General features: G+C 45.0%; 2 protein-coding genes across 4 annotated transcripts in view; both read left to right on the top strand.

The window, feature by feature from the left end:
• vav2 (vav 2 guanine nucleotide exchange factor) overlaps positions 1–19,761 on the top strand; it is a 328,109-nt gene that overhangs the window by 25,484 nt on the left and 282,864 nt on the right. The window lies entirely within an intron of this gene.
• On the top strand, positions 447–1,304 carry LOC306940242 (small ribosomal subunit protein uS2-like; the record flags this gene model as incomplete). The annotated part of the gene is made up of 1 exon (XM_079525265.1): positions 447–1,304. One exon carries the CDS (start codon positions 447–449, stop codon positions 1,302–1,304), a length of 858 nt encoding a protein of 285 aa, XP_079381391.1.

Below are 19,761 nucleotides of genomic sequence, written 5' to 3'. Positions count from 1 at the left end.
AAACCCAATATTTCAATGGAAAAGAGAACATCAGAGAGATCATGTAGGTCACACAGAACCACAGGAAGTAATGTCCCATTTACAGTGTTCGCCTCCATTAGCATTAGCTGTTCTAGCTGGAAAGTGTCATTGAAATTCAGTGGATCCAGTGCCATTCCGTTAGGAGTGCTCTGACAAAAGGGTATTGCATAACCGGAGGGAATGCGTTCCCAGCGGGCATCGCCCCCCAGTTCAATCACAAATTCAGCACACATGGAGAAAAACTGCAAGGGCGCCTGTGGAAATCAGCATTGTTGGGCAACGCTGACAACGGCTTGTGTTATGCGTGACAACAGACCAGGGCTCTGGTCGGCCTATATTAGATGTCGAGAAAGAGATTTTTGTGACCGTGTTGTTGCATTTCAATTCAGTGTTGTGTTGTGTGCTCTCATCTAACTGTGTTCACGATGTCCGGGAGTCTGGATGTCCTTCAGCTGAAGGAGGAGGATGTGCTGAAGTTCCTAGCGGCGTCCACCCACCTGGGAGCACCCAACATGGACTTCCAGATGGAGCGCTACGTCCACAAGAGGAGAAGCGACGGTGTGTACCTCATCAACCTGAGGAAGACCTGGGAGAAGCTGCTGTTGGCCGCCAGGGCCATCGTCGCCATCGAGAACCCGGCCGACGTCTGCGTCATCTCATCGAGAAGCACCGGACAGAGAGCCGTGTTAAAGTTTGCTTCTGCCACCGGCGCGACCAGGGCCTGTCAGCTCACGCCCCGCTTCACTCCGGGGACCTTCACCAATCAGATCCAGGCCGCCTACAGGGAGCCCCGCCTTCTGATCGTGACGGACCCGCGCGACGACCGCCAGCCACTAATGGAGGCGTCCTATGCCAATATCCCCACCATCGCTCTGTGCAACACGGACTCCCCGCTCCGATACGTGGACATTGCCATCCCCTGCAACAACAAGGGCCACCACTCCGTTGGTCTGATGTGGTGGATGTTGGCCAGGGAGGTGCTCCGGTTCAAGGGTGAAATCTCCAGAGAGCACCCCTGGGCCGTCATGCCCGACCTCTACTTCTACAGGGATCCCGAGGAGATCGAAAAGGAGGAGCAGGCTCAAGCCGAGAAGGCCCTCGTCAAGGAGGAACCCCGGGGGGAGTGGTCCGCCCCCCCGGCCGTCGAGTTCCCTCAACCGGAGGTGACCGGCGACTGGTCTGAGGTAGTAACTAGTCCATCTGTGCACGTCGCTGCCAAGCTGACTACTACAGCTGAGGTGTTCTCTGAGGACTGGAGTGCCCAACCTGCTACAGAGAACTAGTCTGTTCTGCTGCTCCCGCCGCCTAGACATCTGATTGAGGCGCTGCCACTGCTGGAAAAACAATAACAAAAGAACAAGATAGAGGGGGGGTCCTAAGAGAATGGCTCGGACTTTATGTGGCCATTCTATGGCTTATCCGTGACGTACAGTGTGACTCCATATTTGGTCATGGTTTCAGAACGAATTGACTGCAGTGCCACTGGGAACATCAACAAGCAGCTAGTTGGCAACAATTGAGACATTGAAGCAAAGCTAGCTAGTTGCTTGGGAGAAAAACTGGGAATTATACGAAAATCGCAAAAGAGGATACAATCATATAATAATAATAATAATGACAACAACCAGTAAGACGCCTGAGGTCGCGTGCACTGGCCATATATGGAGCGTGTCTTGTGTGTACAGGGTTTGGCATCATTTATGGGGGCTTTCCCCATGTATGGGGATTTAGAGTGATGCACTGACTGACTGACTGACTGACAGGAAATGCACGATTCCATAGTTAACTGCGACCTCCCGTCACAATAATGATAAAACTTGTATTATTTCATCAAAACAATCAATCAGTCAAAACAGCAATAAACTAAAACACGATAATGCAATAATGAAGTAACAATAGAAAATACAAAATAACAGACAAGATATAAATCAAGGAGCTAAAAGTGGGTCCTTAGGAGAGATTTAAAACTTGTTAAAGACTGCGTTAACCCCAGTTCCTCTGGAAGGCTGTTCCAGAGTACTGGGGCCTTTACAACAATCAGTGCCGGAAGTCCTTCAAAATAGGAGCTCTGGGGTGCCGGAAAGACATGGCCGCTTTTACTCGGAAACCCACGCCCCGGAAACAATCCACTAAAAAAAGTTTACTTTATATACCTAGCTTACATTGCGATAATTGAAATGTATACGATATATGATCCAAAAAGCGTTCATATTTTGCGGGAGAGACAGATGAGGAGCAGAAATGAAGCGCCAGTATATCGATCCGTTCAACACCACGGAGAGCGCCCTGGATTAGGAGAGACGAGTCATTTTTTCCGCCACGCTAACGGCCAAGTCAATGGTAAGCTAACAATTGCATAGAGTGTAGCATACGGTAGCCAAAAGGCGAACTGACATAAACAAAAGGAAAAAATTCAGAATATTCTCGCCCCGTATCATTGAGGATGCGCTAGGACGTGTGATGAAGTCGGATGTACGCGTCGATTGGGACCCCTAGGACGTGTGGCGACGTCCTATGGACGGAAACGGTTAAGCAGACCCCGACCAGAATACCTTAGGGTACATCATATTCAACCATATTGCAAAGGTAGCTAGGTGCTAGACCATTGAGAGCTTTAAAAGTTAATAAAATCTTAAAATCTATGCGGAAGGAGACTGGCAGCCAGTAACCATAACCGATGTTAAAATCTATATAATTGGGTCAAATGTGAGCTTCAGTACTTGACCCGGCCGTTTCTCATGACCATATTGCAGAATTCCGTGGAAGGCGACGGCACAGAACTGCCGGAAGTGGCAGAAGAAAACTGTATAAAAACAATGGGGGGCCTTTTCTCCTTAGGCCTTGGCCACGGGCCCCTAAATACAACCTTTTAGACAAAGTTATGCAATTGTAACGGTCAGCCAAGTTTTGGGGGCTCTTGAAGAAGCATCCTGGACTTCTGCTATAAGTTGAACCCTAGGGCAGAGGAAGTGAGGACAGAGCTTTGTTTATAGGGCATGCAGGGAGGTATTTCCTTTCCTTTGGACTGCTTGTTAACAAACAGCCAGTGGAATCCTCGTAAACGATTGAAGGCCTCTGGTTATGTATTCATTTTCAGACATGGGCTACACTAATGGCTGGAAGTGGAGAATTATACTGGGGCAAAAGAATGGTTTTCATGATGCTCCAGCAGCTCGATCTGGGAAACCACCTCATGTTAACTGCGGTCATTGCTAAATCTAGAGAAGTGGTTTTCCAACCAGTGTTAAACTATTTTAAACCAAAACTTTACTTAAGAAGTCTACACAAGAGAATGTAGAATAATTGTTATTTTGATCAATGCCCGTCGTCTCTCCTAATGGTGCCACGTCAATACATCATGGAATTGTGGACAAATCCTATCAAAATAGACTTGGGTCTGAGAGGCTAAATGTCATCAAGTGGTGGTCCGTGGCTCAAATGCAGAATGCAGAAGGCCTTGAAGTGAAAAGGGTTTAAAACCCCTGATCTAGGGAAAATGCCTTGGCTGGTATTTCAATTGAAATAATGTGGTGACATTGTTGCACCAGAACTGTAACCAATATTGCACATTACTAAATGTCTCATAATGGCGGCGAGTTTGAATGTCCGTAGTTTCCCCGGGCGCAAACTAAATAAACAAACTGACCACAATACTTGTCATTTTGCATTGATTCGAAGCTTAAGTGGCTGGAAATTATGAACCTTCGCGCGATTTACGTGAAATGTTGGGGCAATGCGTCCCGTCTGAATTCATAACATGCCGGGAGTAGACAGAAGGCATCGAGTGGATTAGATTGGGTTTTTCGCGTGCGAGATGTGATGAGATCAGGGAGTTGACGTTTAAATTGAGGTTAGCACATACACAGTCACGCCTAGAGGAGAAGCCTGCTCCAGACGAGCTCCCACAACTATCACCGTGACGACAACGCCGCCCACACTGTTTACAATTAGCATTCAGTCCATCACTGATTAGTGACCGAGTGTGTAGTGGACCGCAGAGACATGCACTCCCCCCTCTCTCTCGCACACACACACACACACACTGGTTTGTATGGGGGGACCATACAAACCAGGCACGCACATACACACACACACACACACTGGTTTCTATGGGGGGACCATACAAACCAGGCACGCACACATGCAAGCATTGGATTACTGGGTTGATTTATCCTCTTCCATGACATTTTGTGACGGGTGCCATATATTCACAATAGAGCAGGTTTGTGTGTAGTCTGGCTTCGTTCGTATTTTGGACCACGATGGACTTTATTAAAGCATTATTTTCGCTCTGGTTTATTGCTTTGCCAATCCTCTCTCTCTCTCTCTCTCTCTCTCTCTCTCTCTCTCCCCCCCTCTCTCTCATGCACAGAAACACAGGCACACAAACAGGCTCACGTAATCAAATACACACACGCATGCACACGCACACACAGGTGCACACATGCACAAATTGTAGGATATAACAGATTATATTTACATTTTGGTTTTGGATAAGAGACAGGGTAGCGCCACTAGAAAGATGGATAGTCAGGAGGTGAGTGGAGCTTTATCACACAGCAAAAGCTGTGTGTGAAAAATGAGCAGTGTCTGTCTGTCCCCGAACCCCCCCGCCCCCTCCTGCCCCCCCACTCTCTCTCTCCCCCCCTCTCTCTCGTTCTCACTCTATCGCTCTCTTGTCCGTTTCGAACACTTTGCATAAGCTTGTTCCCTGGGTGTGGCATGCAGTGCTGCTCAGGCTGTTTCCTCCTCTGGCAGATGGAAACGCTGTTCTCTGTTATCACGCCACCTCCAACCCACCACCTCCACCACCACCACCACACCTCGGAGACTTCATCATACCCATATATATACCGCCTCGTATGGGGTTGTTGTTCGCCAGGCCCTCGGATTATGCTGGCTGCCATGCGGCCTCATTGAGTCCTTAACATCTGCGTATGTTTGTGGACATATATTTATGTTCTTACTGTGTACATCTACGCGTGTGTGTTTGCCCACCCTTTTGTCTGTGTGGAAGTGTCCGCGTAGCCGTCTTTTGTATGTATGCATGTGCGCGCGTGTGTGTGTGAGTTTATCACTCCAATCCTTATCTGCTCATTTGTATTATCTGGGCACAGCAGCTGTATCGTGTCATGACTGACAGGTGGTAGTAGTGAGATGTGAGTGTTTTTTATTATTCCACATGGTTGGTTTAAGGTGAGTGCCAGGAGGGAAGGACAAGGAAAACGACAGTCACCGTTGTCGTGGATCAGAGATCAGTGATTGGCTACGGGTTGACGGAGGGGAAAACGGACACATGAAAATGCCGCGTGCAAAAGCATTTACCTCGCCTGATCGAGGCTTTGGCGGCTGAATTGTAAAAAGGTATGCGTGCGTTTGTTTTATACATTGACTTTTCATTTTGATCGAAATCCCATGGAGACATGGGGTGCATTTTGCATAGTGGGCCAGTTTTTGGGCCAGTGGGCCAGTTTTTATGGGTTGTGAGTGAGTAAATATCCACTTTATTTTTTTATGTCGCACGCAAGCGCGTGTTTTCTCCAAAAATACTGATATTAGCCAGCATTAGTCAGCTTATACATCCGATATTTTCACCGTTTAGGAGATGCCACATTTCTCTTTTGGGTCTCGAGCTGAACAAGTTTGTGAACCCCTGCTGTACATGAAGGGTCGAGAGAATTATTCACTCATCATTTTCCCAAAGTAGATTACCATAGCTCAGGGATTTGAACTGGCAGCCCAATCCTCTTAGCCTCGAGTCGACTTCACTCTCCTGAAATGAGAGCAATGATATGGTTGATCCTTGAATGTGTTGCTGGTGCTGTTGATCCACCAACCTGTCAATGTGTGTATTGATAAGTCTGAGAGCAGCCTCTGGCCTGTGGGTATCTCTGTATTGATTGACCTGTTGAATAGACACAGTTGCTGCTACTGCTGCCAGGGAAACTCTACAGAGTAGTAGTGAGGAGAGCAAGAGCAATCCATTTGTTCTGTAGCTTGGTATTTAGCTAGGTGCTTGAAAAGTGTTGGACTACATTTGCTACTTCTCTACTAACGCCCGTAAAGACGACCTTAGTAGACACTTTCATGTTTCATGTTCTAAGACAATGGGAGACCTACCCATAAAACCCATAGTAGTAGGGGAGCCTATCACTTTCCGTGATTTTGGAATGTTAATTTTTGGAGACAGGTATATCTTGATTCTTGGGGTTACCAGAATGCCAAAAAAACATGTCTCCAATTTTTTATGTCAGGTTTAGCATGTTTAATTAGCATAATTAGCTAATAAATTGTCAAAAACGGAAATGGCATTAACTTTGCTTCTAGGTAACTTATAAAGGTGATCTAAGAGTCTGAGTCCATGTTTGTGATGTCCAGAAATGCATCTGTTACCATTGTGAAGTCATACAAGCTTTCCTAATTAGCATAATTCCCATAAATTATGCAAAAACGAGGTGAACATCAGCAAATTGCTGCATGTTTTACTTTTAGTCAACTTTGAAAGCTTCTCACAGACTCCATGTGTATGTTTACAACTCCAGGAATAATTATCATCCTATGAATAAATCATGCAACCTTTTGTCTATGTAATAATTATGTAATAATCACACCAAAACCAGAAATAGCTATATTTCGTTGCTTTAAGTTAATTAATAAATGTGATCTTACAGACAGTAAGTCTGTTTGCATGTCTAGAAAATATTCTCTTTCCATAACTAGGATATGCAACCTTTCCATTATTAGCTTTATATATATATATATATATATATATATATATATATATCCCTCATAAAATAAAGAACAATATGAGAAATGGTCACAGAATTATCACATGATTTTTATTCTAATATTTAAAGAAAGTTTTGAAAACACATTTAATTGAAGGGTCTTCGTCATCGTCAATCCCCAACAGATGTGCCTTGTTTACATTACCACACACCTCTAATCATCGGCCCCACACATGCACATCTCAGAGCAGTTAAAATTTTGAGATCGACAAGAACAATGTGATATGCACTGTGATTTCTTGCAGACACATTTTATCAGTTGGGTAATGGTGGCTGGGCCGTGGGTATCCCGTGTTGTGACTGGCACCAGTTGATCTCCCTCAGCCTCCCATCCATTTTTAGTTTCTGGTGGCATCTGTGGGTTAGGTACGTGGTCCTGATCCCATACCATTGCCTGATAATATGCATGGGTAATGGCTTGATTTAATGCTGCTTGTGTAGGTGGCAGCTTCTCGGCTTCTAATTGTTTCTTTGTGAATAACCTCCACCTGAGCTCATCAACATCCACAGGATTTGTACCGGGCTCGTACAGCTGGCAAACAAATGCTTCAATCTTTTTTGACAGTTGTACCCTTCCAGCTAAGAGTGTAACTGTCATAGATGGAATGGCATTGGTACAGGCAATGGGAAAGCCACCATGGATCAAGACATGTTCCCAGTAAGCTGACCACTCCATAGCCACACTGGACAGGAAGACCAAAGAACATAGTGAGATCCATGTAGTATTTGACCGACGCCAGGGTGGAAAGCCCCGGGCCCCTACCACTTATCATGTGGAAGACAACACACCGATAGGGAAGTGTCAGAAAAACAGTTCTTGTCAGGTATCAGCACCAAAGATGAGCTGACTGTCTTATCTTGCTAAGAAAGCCCTCCAACACTTCCAGGTGAAACCCAATGTTTTTATAATCACGTCAAGGCAGGCTGTCCACTCAAACTCTATCGATGTAAAACATCTCCACAGCGTACAGGAAGAGGCTGACACAAGGATAATCCTGCACAGCCTGGATGCTGTCCGAAGAGGGGCAACACAGCTCTACATTGAGTCCCCTGACACTGATGTCTTTGTTCTTACAATACGACGGTACCATCAGCTGTGCAAGGACATCTATTTCATCACCGGTGTGGGGAACAAAAAACGTATCATCGCTGGAGCCAGTAGTGCAGGCACTGGGTAAAACGAGGACTTCAGCCTTACCAGGGTTCCATGCCGTCTCTGGAGCTGATCAGACAGCTCCAGGGAATTTAACCTGTTGGCCAGGTCTAAACAGGTGTCCTGTGGAGGTGGTATCTGCAGTTGCTACTGTATATACTATGAGCTACAAAAAGGCTCAGTTCTGACGCAGCACGTACCTAACCCACAGATGCCACCAGCAACTGAATATGAATGGGAGGCTGAGGGAGCTCAACTGGTGCCAGTCACAACACGGGATACCCACGGGCCAGCCACCATTACCCAACTGATCAAATGTGTCTGCAAGAAATCACAGTGCATATCACATTGTTCTTGTCGATCTAAAATTTGAACTGCTCTGAGATGTGCATGTGTGGGGCAGATGATTAGAGGTGTGTGGTAAGCAAGGCACATCTGTTGGGGATTGACGATGACGACGAAGATGGAGACCCTTCAATTTTCAAAACTTTCTGTAAATATTAGAATAAACAATCTGATAATTCTGTGACCATTTCCCATATTGTTCTTTCTTGCGACTGCAGGTCGCCTTTAGGAAATTATGGACGGGCCTGCCCCAAAGTTATTAGTTCTCAACAGGCCCGAAAATTAAATTAGATCTCTATATGGAGCTGACCTGTTCTGACATTCCATATGTTGATCTGACCTCATCAAACCCTGTACACTCAAGACACGCTCCATATATGGCCAGTTCAGAATACATTCCATATGTTGATCTGACCCCCCATGCCAAAGCACCAGCACTCGCCCAGCCCTTTAGTGCGAGGTCGCTTCTAATATTTTCTAGACATGCAAACAGACTTACACTGTCTGTAAGATCATGCGTATTAATTAACTTAAAGCAAAGAAATATAGCTATTTCTGGTTTTGGTGTGATTATTACATAATTATTACATAGACAAAAGGTTGCATGATTTATTCATAGGATGATAATTATTCCTGGAGTTGTAAACATACACTTGAAGTCTGTGAGAATCTTTCAAAGTTGACTAAAAGTAAAACATGCAGCAATTTGCTGATGTTCACCTCGTTTTTGCATAATGTATGGCAATTATGCTAATTAGGAAAGGTTGTATGACTTCACAATGGTAACAGATGAATATCTGGACATCACAAACATGGACTCAGACTCTTAGATCACCTTTATAAGTTACCTAGAAGCAAAGTTATTGCCATTTCCATTTTTGACAATTTATTAGCTAATTATGCTAATTAAACATGCTAAACCTGACATAAAAAATTGGAGACATGTTTTTTTGGCATTCTGGTAACCCCAAGAATCAAGATATACCTGTCTCCAAAAATTAACATTCCAAAATCACGGGCATCAAAATTTGATTGATAGGCTCCCCTACTATAGTCTGAATGGCATAAAAACCCATACTCTGAACGCCACAACGTGAAGCTGGCACGTATGACTCGAGTCATTCTTGTTGTCTTTCTTTCTTGGCTACGGTTTAGACACTTGTATTTTTTGTTAAATGAAATCAGAGCAGACTCAATTGTCTGCAGGCCCGAGTCGAGCCCCGCGTTGTTCTTCTTACATGGACGTTACATTAACTCTCCTACTCCAGTCTCAGCTAAAGCAAAGCCATATTGTAATGGGGACAGTGCTCCTCACGTCCTTGGCCTGGGCTGTCAACTTTGCTTACCGTATGTCCCTGTTTGAGGCCACGCGGGATCCTCTCATCCTATCGGTTACACGCCAGGCCACCGAGGACCACTTGTCACGTGGAGCCGTGTTCCCGCGTGTCGGAGCCTTTCTTGTCTCACTATCTCTAGCTCAAATGTGCCCCTTTCTACTTCTAAGCCTCCCTGTGTTTGTTTCCAAGGACCTGCTCTGTCTATTGTCATTTATTCAATGTCGTCGGTTTATTCTCTCCTCATCTCCCACAATAAAAATGTTAACTGATGCCGGTTGTCTGTCCACTGGGGCAGGTTGTATTGCTGCCTATGAGGGAACACAACCTGAGGCAGTATACGTAGCTTGAGGAACCGAATAGTAGGGACGTCCCAATCACATTTTTTTTTGCTCCCGATCCGATTCCGATCATTTGATTTTTGAGTATCTGTTGATACCGATTTTCCTGATCTGATATTTATATTTTTATAGAACACTAATGCTAATACTATCGCAAAGTACAATATCCCAAATCACATAATATTCAGTCTAATATCATGAGATAGATATAGTATTGATGCTAGGGATGTCCCGATCACGTTTTTCTTTTGTGCTTCCGATCATTTGAAAATGACGTGATCGCCCCCCGATTTCCGATCACGTGATCGGATCGGGACAACCCCACTGAACAGAACAGGGCGCCACTTCTCCATTGAACTCAGTGGGCGCGGCCGCCCTGTTCTATTCAGTCACTCTATTACTTTGAATGGTGTCCTCGAGCTCGATGGAGGGGAATCGTTCTTTTCACTGAAACGTTTTGCTCTGTCTACATAGCTGCCCGACGTTACATTGTGTGTGATATGATTGGTCTGACACTCAATGCGCTTGTGATTATTGTTTTATTTCAGCAATCTGTCAACAACGTACCATAATCCCCTTCTGCACATCCCTTATTGCTGTTGCACGGTCAGAAAATTAATAGTGGTCTACTGCAGAATCTCGTCTCTGTCGTTACACATACTAAATATATTAAACCCATTTTGGGCGGGAATCCCTTTTGGTGTTAGCGTTGTTATGCTTTAGCTATTGAAAAATAGCAGATCTACAAGCTCATAGCGCGCCACCGAGTGGTGCGCTACGAGCTTGTAGGTCTGCTATTTTTTAAAAATCAAAGGAGGACTGACATAAACATAGCTTTTTCAGAAAGACATTTTTAGGATCTGATCTCAAGTCAAAATGGGTTAAGCTACAACAAACACAACCAGATGGCAATTAATTAATGGAGATGGCACACACTTTGACCACTGTCTTGTCACCAAAAATGAGAAAATGTCCCAGACAAATTATTTGAAAGAATGTCGGAAATTGCTCAGCCAATCACAGCGCATAATTCACCTTCCAGCCAATCACGGGGACGCATTCCGTCCACACTTTGTTTTTGTCCTCAAATTGAGGACGTAATATCTAGAATTTTTAGTTAAGATATCATGTTATCGTTATAGCGCTTGATGTCTAGTGGACGTCTCATTGCACTAGAAAGCAGTCTCTATACTAAGTAGGGGGATGAGAGCTGCTCAATAAAGTATAAATGTCCTCTGTTTGACCAGCGCATCATCCATCCCTGGTGACATACACTTCTACACATGCATGGAACATGTCCTTCCTGCTGCTTCTGACGTGAACCGAGGCAGTCCAGCCGGGTAGTATAGTGGTGGAGAAAGAGATGGAGAGAGACGGAGAAAGAGGGGAGTCACGGCAGTGCACACAGCAATTTAAATTTTAATTGCCTAGATTTATCTTCCCCATACGGTGTGACGGGCTGATAACTAGGGCTGATAGCTCAGCGAGTGTGTTTGTTAGCGCTTGGCACCAGCCAGATATGTGGGCAGTAGCTGCAAGAGAGAGTGGAACGGATTTACTGCAACACAGCTTGACCTCCAGCACACTCCCACAGCCGGAGAACAATACACAGTTCAGCTGAGTCTTAATAGTCCCGGCAGCCGACGGGCTTTTGTTTGAAGTGGGAAATTTGGTATATAGTCTTTTTTTTTTTGCCTAACATATTGTCTATATAGGACATATATTCATGAATCCACTTGCTGACGGGCTGTCAGTATTGGGAGTTTTCTTTTAGAGGGGTTTCTTGTGACCCTACCATTCCTTTTGCTTGAAGTAGCATGTGACATGTCAAACTAGGGGGTTTTCATGATTTCTGATTCCATTCCAACCATTCGTTTTGCACAAAATGCACTCCTCGGGCTAAAAGCAGCCATAGCCACTTGCCCAAATGTGCCCAAAATGTGCCGACCTCATCACATTTGTCATTACGTCTATGGCCGTTTTTAGCCCAAGGAGTGTATTTTGTGTAAAACTAATAGGACTGGATTCAGAATCATGAAAACCCCCTAGCTTGACATGTCACATGCTACTTAAAGCAAAAGGAATGGTAGGGTCACAAGAAACCCCTATAAAGAAATTGCCCAATACTGAGCCGGTCAGCAAGTGGATTCACGAATGTATGTATATAGACAATATTTTAGGCCAATAAAACTATGTATATTATATAGGGTTTCATTGGTTAAGATTAACTTTAAAAAGGAGATGGTGAATTGGATATCCTGCTACTGTAGGTCATTCCAAAGTCTGGAATCAGCAATATATCAATATCTGTTAACAATCACTCCAATGTTGAATCTTGTGACTTAAAAAAGAGAGAAAAGTTATTGTTACTTGTGTGACAGTTCATTGCATTTTTGTAACCACTGTGGAGACAGTGATTCACTCCTAGGGAGTGTTCAGTCAGCCATAGCCTTTAAAATGTCTCTTTTTTTGGGGGGGGGTCTGGTCTGTGAGAAACTGTCAATTTAATGTCCAAACGTGCCACCTACTTTTGGCCTACATCTGCAACCTTTCCTCCGATGTACTATAATTAAACATTCAAAGGCCCGAAGGTTTGTAAGTGTTCCAAGTGCTTGTCGGCTCCAATGACATTTCCAAAGTTAAGGGCCACGGATCTAATAATTTAATGATCATACGGGCCTTAATGGCTTTCTTTCCCCAAGCCCTGAGATCTGCCTCATACTGTATGCTGAGGCCAGTGACTCAAACACAGCTCTGCAGTAAGATGCAGAGCTGTGCAGGGCACCTTCCTGCATGCCATACAGCACACACTTCATCATTAACCAATAAGGGCCTTTCTCGGCCCCACCTCTCTCCCTGTGTTTTAGAATCCAAGATGGCCGCAGCACCAGGAGGGGGTGGCCTTACTGGGCTGCGTTCACAAATTCAAGACACCTGTCTTGCGTTTGTCTTGTGTCTGTGTTTAATGGCCACTCCAATGCATTTCCAATGGAACCCCATATGGTTTGACCAAACATTTTGTTTGATGGGGGGGAGGGGGGCAGAACACATCCATCAAAGCTGTGTTCAGACACAAGTCAGGTGTCAGACACAAGGCAAGTGTCTTGAATGCAGCCCAGTAAGGTCATATGTCGACCCTGCCCGCTCACCTCTGCCCCACCCCCTCCTGGTGTTGTGGCCATCTTGGATCCTAAAACACAGGGAGAGAAAGGCCCTTATTGCAACCCATTTCAGGGTTCATGTCGAAGAATGTTCAAAATATTTAAACTACTCTTTAAAATATATTTTGTCATGATGTCATGGACACCTACTTCCTGGATTACATGTTGTCTCAGTAAAACAGCCCTACCCAGCATAGACATATAAACGTAGACGCCCTTTCCGGCTCTGGAGCGCATGTGCTTGAAGGAAGGGAAAAACATTCCCGAGATTCCTTGCGAAGCCAAGCGGAAGCATGAGCGTGCATCACAGAGCGCATGTTCGGGTCCCCGAAAAGATGCGCTGTGATTGGCCAGTAATCACTTGAGTGACAGCGTGACGTAACGTGCCTTCCACTCTTCCTGCGCACTTCTGCCCCCTCTTGCACACACATGGCTCCAACGAACTGCAACGCCCAATGAGGCATCTATTTTTGAGTGGTGTAAACCACTCCTACAACTGGCTTTTGTGTGCAGAAAAAAATGAGCATGGTTGCTATGTTCAAAATAATTTCTGACGTAATTAAATCACACCCGGGTGAACTGGATGACCGTAGCAACCATGGTCATTTTTTCTGCACAAAAAGAGCCAGTTGTGAAATCACATCCGGGTGTGATTTCATTACGTCAGATCAGAGCTGATCAGGCTATATAATACCTTACCTTATATAATACCTCACATCAGACATTACGTCAGACCACAGCTGATCATGCTATATAAAACCTTACACCACTCAGTTCACACGGGTGTGATTTTTAATATCTATGTCCCTACCCCTATCCACAAGGAGGAGCAGTGCACCAAAGCATTATGGGAACTAAAATATCTTAAACCACACATTACACACACAAAGACCCCCAGGAAAGTGTTCTAAATTAACCTATATATTTTTTGCTAAAAGTAAGTAAGTGTCCCTAACACGAGTCTAACACGCGTCAGCGTCCCGTCTCCGTCACCGTCAGGGAATGTTCCCTTTTTAATCAATGAAGGGTGGCTCCACTGCCCGTGTTGCGTGACGCGTGACTCGTGCATTCAAATTGAACCGGTGCGTTTTTTTACGCACGCGACGGAGACTCAACGCGCCCGGTGGAGCCCTGGCGTAACGGTTTCAAACTCCATTTGATCTGTCCATCTTCCCTCTCCGTCTCTTGTCCATGTCTGCCTCTGTTTTCTTTCCTCTTCTGTCTTATCCACCTGTTTCCCGAGGAGCTTACTGGGGCTCCTAGTGTGGGTGTGCTTCACCTCCTCCTCTGTCTTATCCACCTGTTTCCAGAGGAGCTTACTGGGGCTCCTAGTGTGGGTGTGCTTCACCTCCTCCTCTGTCTTATCCACCTGTTTCCCGAGGAGCTTACTGGGGCTCCTAGTGTGGGTGTGCTTCACTTCCTACATACTTCTGTCTTATCCACCTGTTTCCCGAGGAGCTTACTGGGGCTCCTAGTGTGGGTGTGCTTCACTTCCTACATACTTCTGTCTTATCCACCTGTTTCCCGAGGAGCATACTGGGGCTCCTAGTGTGGGTGTGCTTCACTTCCTCCATACTTCCAGAGGAGCTTACTGGGGCTCCTAGTGTGGGTGTGCTTCACTTCCTCCATACTTCCTATTCAGTTGTCACAGCCAGTGTTACTTATTATAAGTAACCTTTGGCTTGTTTTTCTGTAAACTAAATAGTGGTAGTTGCTGTTTTTTGTTTGTTTTTTTGGCCTTGTTTCTAAAGCGTAGTTGCTTATTTGGGCTTGCTTCCTAGTTTAAACCAGTGGTTCCCACATTGTTTCCACGTCAAGAAACCCCTGATTAATATGTAATTGTCCACGGACAAATTATTTCAATTTATTCTCAATATTTTTTAAAGTAACAGGTGTACAACCTCACAACACGTCGCTCTGAGCTTGTAGATCTGTTCTTTTCAAATAGCCGATGTAAAGTGGTAAAACATCTGGGCTAGTTTCTCTTGCAAAATCTAGCAACGTTGGTCACCGCAGCAATAGTGAGGACGTTATGGACACACAAAATGCTACTGGAAACAGGTGGATAGGGGCTAAATATATCACCTTTTTTTTTTTTGGAGCGGTGCCTAATCGTTCCAACTAACAGCTATGTGTGTCTGTCCATTTGAGTACGGACAGCTGCAATACTGCTGGGTGACCTAAAGTGGCACTGTTGAGCAGCGTGGCCATGTGTCTGTCTGTCTGTCTGTCTGTCTGTCTGTCTGTCTGGCAGCGCGCACACACACACACACACACACACACACTCTGCACCGCTCAGTTCATTTGTTTTATTCAAGCTTCTCATAATGTCTGTGCATTGATGTAAGGACCCTAGCTGTCTGCCCCTAACCTGACTCCGCCAGATGGGGCAGCAGAGAGTACACTGGGTTCCCCCATCTGGCGGAGTCAGGTTAGTCTGCCCCAGCCCCCTGTCTGCCCCAGCCCCAGACCCTAGATGTCTGCCCCAGCCCCAGACCCTAGCTGTCTGCCCCACCCCCACCCAACATTCTTTTCTTTCCATCTTCTAAATGTTCATTTCCCAGCTGCCACTGGGAAATGTTTCCATGCAAACTCCTATCAGCAAATGCAGTGAAAGTGTAATTGAATAATTAGCTCATGGGAGGGAGAGAGCGATAATGTGTAATTTCCTTTGTAAACACTGCGCCACCATGCTGTTTTGTAATATTGCTTTTGCCCAAAAGGCATATTTCCCCCCCGAGTTGCATCTCAAATTGCACAATACGCAACATGATGAATACGAACAATCATATCCGTTGCATGTCTTCCCATTCCTCTCGGCCCTGCCGTTTTCCCCCTCCTCTCCTCTCAAAGTTCTAACAATTAAACCTTACAAATGTACTTAATTAACTACAATAATACACACTTAACTATCCTATTATTGCAGGTTAAATGAACCTTGGCCGGGTGCCAGAGAGAGGGGGACAAAAGCGGGCCCTAATGCGTCAATTATCTGCACCTTGCGCTCCACAGGGGTGGTGGGTGGGGGGGAGGGTAGGGGTGGGGAGGGGAGGAGGGCGTCCGTCCTGGGAATGGATGACAGATGTGTGCGCAAGTCTGGTGATTGAGGGTTCATCAGGGTGGTTAACCCATTGAGGACCTACCGGAGACCAGATTCTACAAAATGTCTTCTAAATCATGATGTCAGTGGTTCTCAATCAAACTGTCTCATGTCAAGGACCCCCTGTATTTATTTGGCCGCTGACTCCCCCCATCTCAAAATATGTTGTTCCAGGGCCCCCTCCCCCGCTCCAGAAGCAAACATTTGAGTTTAAAACGCTCGCTGTGAAAGGATATATACATTCAAAGATTTGCACACGTTTTGATGATGTTTCAAAAATAGCAGATCTACAAGCTCGTAGCGTGGCACTTGGTGCTTGTAGATCTGCTATTTTTCAATGGCTAAAGTTTAAAATGACGCAAGCTAAGGTGTCACAGATGCGTTTCCAGGTCTTAACGGTTTAATTCGCTAGTGAGCCGGCGGGATGTCCCCCCCTCGTCCCCCCCTCCCCCCAATGAGTGATGGCGCTCGGATGCGCGGTGGCGACGCTGCGCTTGCGTTAAACGACCGCCGCAGCCGTTAAAGAAGAAGTGGAAAGCTTGTTATCATCATCATCGTGCTATATCCCCGGATGGATCGGCCACATTCCTAATTAGATTCTCACTATGGCGGTTTATGAGACTTCTTCTTAGCGAGGCGAAAAAGAAGGAAGAAAACGGCAAGCTGGTTAATGGTTATTTGGAAGTGCTAGTTGATGTATAGTTTGTCGTGGGCGTCGGCGCATGCTTAATGTATACTCCGTCGTGTGATGGTGTCGCTCGGCGGAAATAAATGATCCACAAGCTCACGGCACTGTGCGATTCGCCGTGTCGTGAGCTTGTAAATCGGCTATTTTTGGGGGGGGCGAGCAACACCAATGTACAACAAAGTATAAATCACGCTTTACCCCCTCCCCCCCAGGGCCCCAACTGTTTGTTAAACTCATTACTATTCATTTGATTGTGGGCTGAGGTTTATGTGCGGAGGGACAGAAAGGACAGTGGAATGGGTTTTATGAGGTTAGCATAAATCCACAGAAAAGATTATAGCCCGAGGCGTCACAACTTGTTTCCCTGAATGTCGTTTTTATGGTGCCCCCGATGGCGTCTTCTGCTCAGCACTAACGCCGGAATGTTGTTATCAAAATTTGTTGCCCCGATCATTCAGTCATTATGCACCTACTGTATTTCCCCACCCTTGAAACTCACGCAGACACACACCAACTTGCACATTACATCACAAGCGTGTGCGAATGCACGCACGTACAAACACACGTGCGTGTGTGTGAGAGCGCATATCGTTGCTGTCCGGAGGAAACCACCTAAGTCCATAAAAAAGTGCTATTGAACATCCTTTTAAGTCTGTTTTGGTTGAAAAAAATATTGAACCAATGGAAAGTATTTAAAAAGTGCTTTGTCAAAAACCTCCTAACTCCACTGGATCCTCAAACTATCTGCCAAACCAGCTAACTCCACCCATTTTGCCATCTTATTCTCATAAATGAACCCATTTTGCCATCTTATTCTCATAAATGAATCCATTTTGCCATCTTATTCTCATAAATGAACCCATTTTGCCATCTTATTCTCATAAATGAACCCATTTTGCCATCTTATTCTCATAAATGAACCCATTTTGCCATCTTATTCTCATAAATGAACCAATGTTCGACAAAAACATCACTTGAGCTAAATAGTTTTTAATTTTTTCCTGAAAAATGAACATTTTGGAGTGGTTTCTTTCAGACGGCAGAGATAAACAGTATGTGTGCGTGCGTGCGCGCGTGCACGCGTGCGCGCGCGCGTGCGTGCGTGCGTGCACACACGTATGCATGTGGTATACTGTATAAGGAAAGGCCCAAACACAGACACAGTGCTCCACTCCCTGCAGTGTGATGGATGGATGGACAGTATGCATCTAATTATCGTTAGCCGCCTGGGGAGAAAGGAGTCTTGTAATGGGGACGCTTATTACTTTAACGCCTGCATCAGCAAACAGATGTCCTCCTGCTGTTGTGCTTAACCAGAAGAGTCCGTCCATCTGACGTCCAGAAGCGTCCAGATGCATACTATCATTACGCCATCTTTATACTTTTCCGAGATCTTTTTAGTTGATTAAAAAAAAAATTACAAAAATGTATAAATGAAGAAAAAAAACACGACCCCCTCACGTATTAGGACAGTTTAAAGGAGCATTCAGTGATTTTTATTTAGGTGATTTGGAAACCCCCCCGGTCTGCCCCGGTAACAAGATGTGCACATGCACGCACTACAGTGGGGGGACACGCGACAGGCCAACAGCATGCACACCAAGGCCCGCCCCCCTCGATCATGATTGGCGGAAGGCCCCTCTCTATCCTGATTGGATGAAGGCTGGGCCACCTATAGCCAAAAACGAAACCTTAGGGTTTTTTACCCCAGGGGTTAACTGGGGACAGGGAGGAACTCCTGTCTCCTGATATGGTCAGCACACTCTATAGTAGGGAGGATTATCACAACAAAACAAAAAAATAAATAATATTTGAATTAAGTGAAATCACTGAATATACCTAAGTCACCAGAACCAAGAATGGGGTGCTTTCGATGAATCTATCATGGTAAAGTTTAAGTTACATTGGGTTTGTATAGGAAGGGGGCCGCTAAAAAGAATATAAAATATCTAAAATTCAAAACATCTTTTTTAAAGTGAAATATCCCTTTTAATGGACCTTGTTGTACTGCATTTAGCCTCTCGGGCAGCATTTACTCCCAGGCGATAATGGCCTGGCTTCCCCGTGCAGTCTGTAGCTACAGTATGGATAGCATGGTTTCTACTGTAGTTCAGCGAGCTCATGTGTCTGTCAGATAATCTTGTGTCATCCTATTGACAGTTTAGGCATCCATTTAGGGCCTTGGTTTAGGGTCGGGGTCTTCCAATGAGAGGAGAAGTCTGCTTCTGCAGCCTTCTTGCCAATTCAATGGCAGTGTGATGCATCGATGTGAAGTCTTGCTGTGTTCCCCCGGTGGACTTTTGTGTTGAGTTTTGTTTCTCATGCTGTTGCGAGAGAGGAAGGAGATTCCAGGGGAATGGATTGAAGGCTAATTGAAAGCAGAAGAAGTATCTCTCTCGTGGCTGAAAAGCGTTTCCATGGTGCCAAACGTACTAACGTGTACTGTATGCATTGCTTTCAACGGCGCATTACAGTAAACGGATAGCATTTTCAGCAGTGTTTTAGCAGAGTGAAATACTGAAGCAGCGAGTACCTCTAACATTTTGGTCAACTACATTACGCATATTTGTTTTTCAAAATGTCCTTGTGTGAAGGAAAGTGTAGTCGATAGTTCTGTGGCAATACTATTACTTACTAATAGTAATATTAAAATTCATTGCATTGCTCTGGAATGGATTCTCTTAACCCATTCAGGCCTGACGTCGAAATTAAAGAAATGTTTTCTAAATCATGACAATTTTCTGAAAGATTTGAGCCACATTTTAACGATTTTTCAAAAATAGCAGACCTACAAGTTCATAAATTATAACAATGTTTAAAACACCAAAAG

The sequence above is a fragment of the Electrona antarctica genome (genome assembly GCF_951216825.1).
Source record: "Electrona antarctica genome assembly, chromosome: 16".
NCBI classification, from domain to species: Eukaryota; Metazoa; Chordata; class Actinopteri; order Myctophiformes; family Myctophidae; genus Electrona; species Electrona antarctica.
The sequence above is the reverse complement of the archived record's forward strand: the minus strand, read 5'-3'. Positions and strand labels throughout refer to the sequence as shown.